The 10168-nt window shown below is 37.4% G+C and overlaps 1 protein-coding gene across 3 annotated transcripts in view; it reads right to left on the bottom strand.

Moving 5' to 3' along the window:
- Positions 1–240: 240 nt before the first annotated feature.
- The window catches only part of IRAK4 (interleukin-1 receptor-associated kinase 4), a 32663-nt gene continuing 22735 nt past the window's right edge, over positions 241–10168 (bottom strand). For 2 of the 3 annotated variants that reach the window (XM_011999530.1, XM_011999522.1), the window contains 6 exons: positions 9185–9299; positions 8651–8760; positions 4506–4689; positions 3260–3322; positions 432–590; positions 274–309 (listed from right to left, as the gene is read on the bottom strand). In XM_011999530.1, the coding sequence (XP_011854920.1) occupies positions 274–309; positions 432–590; positions 3260–3322; positions 4506–4689; positions 8651–8760; positions 9185–9299 (667 nt within the window). Of the gene's footprint in view, positions 310–431; positions 591–3259; positions 3323–4505; positions 4690–8650; positions 8761–9184; positions 9300–10168 lie in introns of all 3 variants that reach the window. The other variant, XM_011999535.1, reaches the window with a different exon arrangement.

Raw genomic sequence — 10168 nt, 5'->3', positions numbered from 1 at the left:
CCATCCTGGCTAACATGGTGAAACCCCGTCTCTACTAAAAAAAAAAAAAAAAAAAACTAGCCGGGCGTGGTGGTGGACGCCTGTAGTTCCAGCTACTTGGAAGGCTGAGGCAGGAGAATGGCGTGAACCCGGGAGGTGGAGCTTGCAGTGAGTCGAGATCACGCCACTGCACTCCAGCCTGGGCAACAGAGCGAGATTCCATCTCCAATTAAAAAAAAAAAAAAATGGTTGAAATAGGTGTATATAAAAAGTCAAGAGTCTATTCCAATAGTTTTAAGAATCTGTCATCTCTTGCAGCAGCTGTTGAACCTTATAAAAAGACATAGAAAAAAACAAAAGAACCACATTATACACTTGCTTTAAAATATACACTCTGGAAAATATGATGAACCCCACCCCTTTCTTTTTAAATAAATACACAAAATTCATACCTTCTTAATGTCTGGTCTCTTATTTTTCTTTTCATGCAGACATTGACTAGCAACAGAGTACATAGCTTCAACTGAAGTGGAATCAGCATCATTCATCTTTTTATCAATATAATCTTCAATTGTCTTTTCTTCATCTTCAATTTCTTCTTTAATATCTAGCTTTAAAATGAGTGTTAAAACTTTAAGAGCTTCAAATCAAAGTGAAGGAAATTAGAATGTATATTTTAATTATTTAAATTAATCTACTTTGTAATAACATGTACTCTCATTTTACTATCTTATCTTAAAACCCTATTAAGAATTCAAGATCCAGCCTAGGCAACATGGTGAAACCCTGTTTCTACTAAAAATACAAAAAATTAGCCAGGCGTGGTGGTGTGCACCTGTAATCTTAGCTACTCGGGAGGCTGACACAGGGGAATCGTCTGAACCCATGAGGCAGAGATTGCAGTGAGCCGAAATTGCGCCACTGCACTACTCCAGCCTGGGTGACAGAGTGAGACTCTGTCTCCAAAAATAAAACAAAACAAACAAACAAAAAAAACAAGACATACAGGACAAATTCTATGTAAATAAGTACATCCATCCACCACAAAATGACATTTTGGTCAACTGGTCAATGACAGACCACATATAGATGGTGGTCCCATAAGATTATAATACCATATTTTTACTGTACCTCTTTTATGTTTACATACATAAATACTTACCATTGTGTTACAATTGCTTACAGTATCCAGGACAGTATTATGCTGTACAGCATATGTTTGTAGCCTAGGAGCAATACCATACAGCCCAGGTGTGTAGTAGGTCACATCATCTAGGTTTGTGTAAGCACACTCTATGAGGTTCACACAATGAAACTGCCTAACAACGCATTTCTCGGAACATATTCCTGTCATTTGGCAACACACGACTGGGTGTGTGTGTGTGTGTGTGTGTGTGTATAATATAAAAGTATATTTATTTATACCTTCTAGATACTTCCACCCATCTGCCTTCCAATTTTTATATTTATGTTATGAGCTAATTGCTTATATGTTTCCATTAGCAGCATTTACTAGGTGGGCAGCACAGCGTGGTCTGCTTCTTGATGTGCTTCTAATAGCGCAACTCCAACTTTTGGACCCTGACTCCTCCTCCCTGTACCCAATAAACTTCTCTATGGGTACTAAGATTGTTGAATCAAAGAGAAAAAGGGAGGGGAAAAATGGGGAGCAGGCCATGATAAAAAAAAAAAAAAAATTAACAGGGAGAGAAGTGTAGGAATAAGAGAGTAAGTTGGGTGAATCATGGTCTCCCAAAACATGTCTATGCCATAATTTCTGGAATCTGTAAATGTCCTCTTATTAGGAAAAGAAGGGCCTTTTTAGATGTAATTAAGTATCCTGAGATGAGAATATTCCAGATTATGGATAATCCTGGAGGTAAGCCCCACATCCAACGAGCAAGGCAAGATTCTCTCTGGAGCCTCCAGAGAGAGCGTAGTCTTGCCAATACCTTGATTTCAGACTCTGGCCTCCAGAACTACGAGCAAATAAATTTCTGTTGCTTTAAGTCACACAGTTTTTGGTACATTTTTACAACAGTCCTAGGAAACTAATACAGATGAAGAAAACTATTCATGAGAGGTAAACTCTTCAAAAACACTTTCAAAAGATAAATTCTGAAAATGGCAATGGCAGAATCTAGTAACATAAGGGTTCTTCAAAGGATCATTTTTTTTTTTAACTGTGCTTGTACAAAAATCTTATTACTTTAGAGTCACATCACAGTCAAACCTTAAGAATGGGTGAAAGAGTGTAATTCTCCAAAGATTTATGATTTTCACTATTATATGATGAAATGCAAAACTTGTGACTGAGATAGAGCTTATGTTTTTCTGCATTTCATCCTTACTCAAGCCAAAGTTTTGAGGCTTTTATATATTTTGAAAGAAAAAGCCTTAGGCAAAATGATGGAAAACTTAGGTAAAGTATATGCTGCATGCAAGTTAGTGAATCAATCTGGGTTCAATCTTGAGCCCTCCATACCCACAGAGGAGGTCATAGGAACTCCAACTTGAAGGCAGTTGGTTAGAAGTTCTGGAGGCCTAAACTTGCGACTGGTGTCTGGTGGGATCGCAGTCTCAGGGACTGAGCCCTTAACCTGTGGGATCTGATTCTGATGCTATCTCTAGGAACATAGTGTCAGAATTAAATTGGAGGAGATCCAGCTGACTTCCGCTGCAAAGTAGACTGCCTGCTTGTTGGTGGAGAGAAATCCTCCCCACTCACATTTGGTCACAGAAATCTTCTGTGTTGATTGTTGCTGTGGTGTGAGAGCAAAGGAAATACATGATTTGAGTTTTTCCTAACAATAGCAAATTTGGTATGTTTTTTATTGTAACTTTGTAAATAAAATACCCCATGATAGAAATAAGTAGAGAACTTTTACTAGCAATTTTATTCTGAGAGAAATTTGAATGGAAGCCATTTTTTTCCTTTCTGAAAATGTTGAAAACACTGTTATTAAAAGTAGCCACCCTGAAAGTAACAAAATAAACATAAGCTAAAGAGGACCTCAGAAATCATTTAGTTCTATTTTCATTTTACCCACAAAGAAATCAGAACAAAGAATACGTAAGTGACTTTTCTAGGCTTCACAAATACTTCATGGGAGAGCTGAGAATGAAAAATATTTAATGCTTTTTCCATATGCTATTGTGTAATAGCCAATGGAAAGATTGCCAACAGAAAATGTTATTTCTAGATGTCAGATTTATCTATATAAATTTAGATTACAAAAGCAGAGAAAAAAGGATTGAGGAAAACGAATATTTCAATTACCAATAACTGAGGTTCACGGTGTTCATCCACGGCTGGAAGTCCAGTTATTATTTCTAGTAAAACCTATTAAGACAAAAAAATTTCATTAATATAATACACAAGACAGGCTGGGCATGGTGGCTAACGCCTGTAATCCCAGCACTCTGGGAGACAGATGTGGGAGGATAACTTGAGCCCAGGACTTCAAGACCAGCCTGGGCAACAGGCAGACCCTGTCTCAACAAAAAATTTTAAAAAACATTGGCCGGGTGTGGCAGCACATATCTGTAGTCCCAGCTACTTGGGAGGCTGAAGTGAGAGGATCACTAGAGCCTAGGAGGTTGAGGCTGCAGTGAGCCATAATTCCACCACTGCACTTCAGCCTGGGTGACCAAGTGAGGCCTTGTCTCTAAAATATACATATATTATACATGATACTAATAAATTATATATATAATACTCAAGACAAAAATAAATATAAACTAGAAGGAATATGAATCTTGTTTACAAAATTTGATTAATCATTCTATACAAGGCTATGTCTTTTAGATATTAAAGTGGAAAGAACACGAGCTTTGGGCATTTCTCGCCATCCCTCCTTCAGGGATATCTCGGACCCCATCATGACCATAAGCAGCTCTTTTCTATTGGCAACTCTACTAAAGAGTCAGCCCCACTCAACATATGTTCTGGGAACTCCCAATCCTTTTCCTGCCTCTTAGGGATTCTTCACAAGAATAATTTTCTCTGGCTCTTAGGAGAATAATATTTTCTAAACACTAGGCATATTCTACAGTCCTATGCCTTGTTTTCACAGTGCTATGAAGTTAAATTTCCATATATGGAACACATATGAAAAAACAAATTGAAGAAAAAGCCCCTGGCTTCTCCAACCACCCACACCTATCTCTTACTCTATCTTAAAATTTATTGGGAATAGACAGGTAGATTAGTAAATGTCAAAAAATGTGAGACTAAAGTATATACTGTACGACACGATTCATTTAATGCATTAGGTGTCATGCTAATTCATAAACACAGATGGCAAGAAAATCATTTCTTGTAGTCATTTCAAAAATCAATTCAAAAGTTTTACACATTGGAAGAAGTTTTTACAAACTTTCTGGTATAAGTAGAGGTTAATGTGAAAAACTTGTGTTGTTACATAAGAGAGCTAGACAAGATGGGTGTATTAAATAATATTCTACTTCATTTCCACAATTATAGCAGAATGACTATTTTTACTAATTATGTATATGGAACTTACCACACCAAAGCTGTAAATGTCAGATTTGGGTGTTATTTCTCCTCGCAAAGCTTCAGGTGCCATATAAGCTGTTGTTCCCACAATTCTGCTAGTCATGACTGTCTGGGCAAACTTCTCAGAAGCCCGTGCAAGGCCAAAGTCAGATATTTTAGCAGTAAAAGCTTCATCTAGTAAGATATTTGCACTGAAAAAAATGTAAAGTTTGAAGGAAAAAAATGTTTTCCCTACCCCAAAAAAGTCAAACAGTTCCTTAGCTAAATGTATGTATGCATGTATATATGTATATGCATACATGTCTATGTACATACATATTTACAGAGTATAACATTTTATAGTATGCATCATAAAAGCCTAACATTTCTATTAATAAACCTAGAACTCAGATTATAGCTAAAGAGAAGCAACTGTCCTCTTTTTTTATGTTTCTTGAGGAAAAAATTTAGGAGAATAAAAATGAAATAAAACTGTCTACATTAGTAAGAGATATTTTCATTATTCCACAAATAATTTATTATAGGTAAATTACTATAAAGTCTTCCAAGGCACCTTTAATAATTCCTTTCTTAATATGTATCAATTCATTTAAAAACAAATTTCCAACCAAAGTATCTCAATTATGCATTTCTTTATTCTTTTGTTCTGTACTATCTGGCTTTTGAAGAGAAAAAAATATGGCCAAAATATCTCAGTTAATTCATTATATGCATTCATACTTTCATTCAACACAATCTTATTGAGAACTCTCTATGTCGTATAGTATTTAAACTCTGGGCATGGGGGAGTCTTAAAATCTTGTCTGTGACAAAGGCATAAATAATTTTTTAAAACAATGGTAATATTAGGTACAAAATGCTGAGAGAACAACCATGTGCCTGGAAAAAGCAGGAAAAATTTCAAACAGAGGGTGAAAAGTGTGCTTAGTATTGAAGGATTATCAGAAGTTGATAGTTACATGAGGGAAAGAAAGGCACTCCAGGCAAATGGAGTAACAGCTACAGAGTGACGAAAATATGATATGGTGTACATGGTCAACTTCAAGGAATGAGTGTCCTAGAAACATGGAGATTATTTGAATTTTATCCTGTGAGCAACAGGCTACCAGCTAAAGTTTTCACAGTAGGAAACTGATGTTATTAGACTTAACTTTTAGGACTATGACCTGGTAGCACTGTAGTGAATAGATGAGGACTGATAGGCTGGATTTAGGTTGACTACAAAGGTTCGTAACAAAGCAAATGAGAGATAATGAGGGTCTAAATGGTCATAACATGGGATAAATGGAAAGTGAAAATTTTGAGGCTCACTCAACAGAATTTTGTAATTAGCATGATACAGACAATGAGAACGTCTTCAGCTTGAGAGAGAGAATGAATAGTGACTTCACTGGATCAGAAAGGAAATGTGGAAAGACTTTAGGTTGGAAAGACCTGATAAGTTTGATTTCTGATGTGCTGACTTAAAGGTTACTGTGGGATACCCAGATGCAGTGTTTTTGGTACGGGGATACTAAAAATCCAGGACTGGAAGCTTATAATACAGATTCGAAAAACACTCACATATAAGTAGCAGTTAAAATCAACATAATATCACTCCGCAAAAACACACAGAGAGAAGCCGGGCGGGTGGCTCACGCCTGTAATTCCAGCACTTTGGGAGGCCAAGGTGGGCAGATCACCTGAGGTCAGGAGTTCGAGACCAACCTAATCAACATGGAGAAAAATCCCATCTCTACTAAAAATACAAAATTAGCAGAGCGTGGTGGTGCATGCCTGTAATCCAAGCTATTCAGGAGGCTGAGGCTGGAGAATCTCTTGAACCCAGGAGGCGAAGGTTGCAGTGAGCCAAGATCGCGCCACTGCACTCCAGCCTGGGTAACAAGAGTGAAACTCCGTCTCCAAAAAAAAAAGAACATATAGGGAGAAAAGAGACAATGATAAGAACATGAGAAAGTACCAACAATACATGAAGGATAGGAGATGGTGTTTCTTTTCTCATCTAGGGTCAGTTCCTCTGCTCGCGCTGCTTACATTCTCAGGAACCCTACTGAACACATAATCTCATTTCTCTCTTCCACGGTATCCTCTCCCTCTTAATCTGGATCCTTCCTATAGGCAGATAAGCTCAGTTTAGTCTCTGCTTTCTTAAAAAAAAAAAAAGTTTCCTGAATGACATATCTATTTCTAGCTGTCCCCTTAGTAACATGTCTTAAAAGACTTGTCTGTACTCCTATCTCAGTTCTTTAGCTCTCACTCTCTCAACTACAATGTGATTTCTAAACCAATTACTACATGGAAATGGGTTTCCACAAAGTCACCAAAGACAATGGTGATGCTAATCCAATGATTAAAGCACTTGACTCTTTTTGACTACTCCCTCTTGGGAAACACTTTCTTTCCTCATTTTCAGGGACTCCACACTCTACAGGTTTTCACCTTACCTTTCTCTGTATGTGTACTTCCTTAGATTCCTTTTTGTGATCATCCCTTCTATTTGGCCATTAAGTCTTAGGGTTCCTCAAGACTTAATCTTGTGACCTTTTCTTAATCTACATCTCCCCTCAAGTGAATACAGTCACTTCAATTATCACCTGTATGCAAGTAATACACACATTTATATCTTCAGCTCAGACCATCAGCTCCAAATCTGTATATCACACTAACATCTCTACTACTATATCTTAAAAGAACCTCAATGACAACACGTACAAAGGAGAATTCACATTTTCTAACCATCTCTCTAACCCCAACCTAACCAGGTCTTTTTTTGGTCCTTTCTATATAAGTGAATCATGCCATAATCATTCCAGAATGCAAGTCTGGATGCCATTATTCCGGGAGTCATTCGTGATACTTCCCTCTTCCTGAACCCCTGCATAGCCAAGGTATCAACAAGCTTTGCCATTTTAATCTTTCTAATCTGCTCACCTCTCTTCATATGAACTGCCACCTATGATAGCCTACTAACTGTTTCTTCTCATAAACTGTTCTCTACATTAAAGTCAAAATCATCTTTGCAAAACTTAAAGATGATGCCACATTCCTACTTAAAAATTTCAATGGCATCTCATTACACTTGAGATAAAACTAAAAGCCTTACCTTGGCCCATTAGGTCCTATAGGACTTAGCTTCCTACACTTCTCTGTAGTTTTATCTTCAATCCACCACCCCATGACTTTCTGCATCTCAGTCATACTGCATTTATTCATTGTTTTTTTTTCAGACAGAGTCTTGCTTTATTACCCAGGTTGGAGAACAGTGGCATGATCATAGCTCACTTCAGCCTTGAACTCCTGGGCTCAAGTATCCTCCCTCCTCAGCCACCCCCCAGCATCTGGAAGTGTAGGCATGCATTACCAGGTTTGACTAATTTTTTTGTAAAGATGAGGTCTTGCTATGTTGTCCAGAGAACGTAATCAGGTCTGCAACTCCTGGCCTCAAATGATCGTACTGTCTTGGCTCCCAAAGCATATTTCATTTCTTGTAACTCATCATGCTCCCATATTTTCTCTCACCACTGGTCTTACAAATGCAGTTCCTTCTGCCTAGAATGTTCTTTTCCCCATCATCTATTCTACAGTTACCGTCAAATTGTGCCTACTTATTTCCTGCCCATTCTTTGAATCTCTGCTTAAATATCACTTTCTTGGAAAATGTTCTTTATATTAATCCTATATACTATACTATATTATATATAATATATATGTGTGTACTGTTATTTTGTGATTTGATTGATGTTGAGCACTATATATTAATATGTTACTTACAGTAGGTAAATATTTAACTAGATAAATACACAAGAAAGAAAGAGAACTGAAAAGTACTCATGAAGGATGAAGGTGATTCAGAAAAGAATGGTGGTCCATAAACTAAGAAAACAACTAATTTCCATAAGGCAAAAGGGTCAAGAAGAACAGAATAAACTACTATTAAAACAAATAAAAAAGGTCAAGTAGGATGAGTACTGAAAGTAGGTCACTGGGCTTGGAATAAAGGAGATTATAGATGTCCTTATTGAGAAGAGCTTTCATGGAGTGATGGGAAAAAGTCCAGGTGCTCTAGGTTAAGACATGCATGTGAATAGTGAGTAGACAGCAAACTATTCTTTAAAGACAGCTTTCCAAAAGCTTTTAAACAGTAGCATTTACCTTTTAATATCTCTATGAATATGATGATTTTCATGTAGAAAATTGATGCCATTAGCTGCACCCTGAGCAATTTTGCATCTCATGTGCCAAGAAAGTGGTGGAGTACCATCCTTGTAAAGAAATAAACCAAATTAAAAACTAGAAAGAATAATAAAAAATCTACAGAGACTATATAACACAGAATATTTTTCTAGGCAACAACTGAAGATGATGCTATATCACTAATAATTTAGGACTACATTTTTAAGTTATTAAAAATAATCTCCAAATAAGCTCAAATGGGTGTTTACATTTCTTATTTGAAGATAAAAATATATAAAAGCATCTTCCTAGTATAGTCTTGACTGAATTTTATATTTAGGATTACCACCTAATAAAATGGCAACCCAGTTGCTGACATATCAACTGTATAATTTTCATAGAGCAGGAAAAATATGAAAGCGAATTTGGTTTAAATAATCCAGTAACAAAATGAGTATTAATACCCCAGCATATAAACAAAAAGCCAAACAATCTGATGAACAAATAGCTTACCAAGCAAGAGAGTCTGTCTAGTAATGAACCATTAGGCATGTAAACATATACTAAGCAGAGGTCATCTCCATCACTTGAGAAACCAAGTAGTTCTACTAAGTTTTCATGTTGACACCTGTGACAAACAATTTTTCATGCAAAATTATTATAATATATACTTATATAGTCAGTTGTAGGTTGGAAGTTATTCAAAGTTTTAATAGAAAAAAAGAGAAAAAAATAGTATGTTATATATAATTTCTAACATGATGTTTATGTTTATATATGTTTATTGTAACTATTTATAATTTTCTGCAAATAGTTCTCTTTTCAGCCAATATTAATCAACATTAGAAGTAAAATCTGGGTCCCAGAGCAGGATGGCTGAATAGGAACAGCTCCAGTCTCCAGCTCCCAGCATGGGTGACACAGAAGACAGGTGATTTCTGCATTTTCAACTGAGGTATCCGGTTCATCTCACTGGGGAGTGCCAGACAATAGGTGCTGGTCAGCTGGTGCAGCCTGACCAGCGAGAGCTGAAGCAGGGCGAGGCATCGCCTCACCTGGGAAGCTCAAGGGGGAAGGGAATCCCTTTTCCTAGCCAGGGGAACTGAGACACACAACACTTGGAAAATCAGATAACTCCCACCCTAATACTGTGCTTTACCAAGGGTCTTAGCAAATGGCACACCAGGAGATTATATCCCACACCTGGCCGGGAGGGTCCCACACCCACGGAGCCTCCCTCATTGCTAGCACAGCAGTCTGAGATCTAATTGCAGAGGTTGGGGGAGGGGCGCCCACCATTGCTGAGGCTTAAGTAGGTAAACAAAGCCGCTGGGAAGCTCCAACTGGGTGGAACCCACAGCAGCTCAAGGAGGCCTGCCCGTCTCTGTAGACTACATCTCTGGGGACAGCGCACAGCTAAACAAAAAGTAGCAGAAAGCTCTGCAGATGCAAATGACCCTGTCTGACAGCTTTGAAGAGAGCAGTGGATCTCCCAAC

Source organism: Mandrillus leucophaeus, unplaced genomic scaffold (assembly GCF_000951045.1).
Source record: "Mandrillus leucophaeus isolate KB7577 unplaced genomic scaffold, Mleu.le_1.0 Scaffold1167, whole genome shotgun sequence".
In the NCBI taxonomy this organism is placed as follows: domain Eukaryota; kingdom Metazoa; phylum Chordata; class Mammalia; order Primates; family Cercopithecidae; genus Mandrillus; species Mandrillus leucophaeus.
This window is presented reverse-complemented; position numbering and strand designations above follow the sequence as displayed.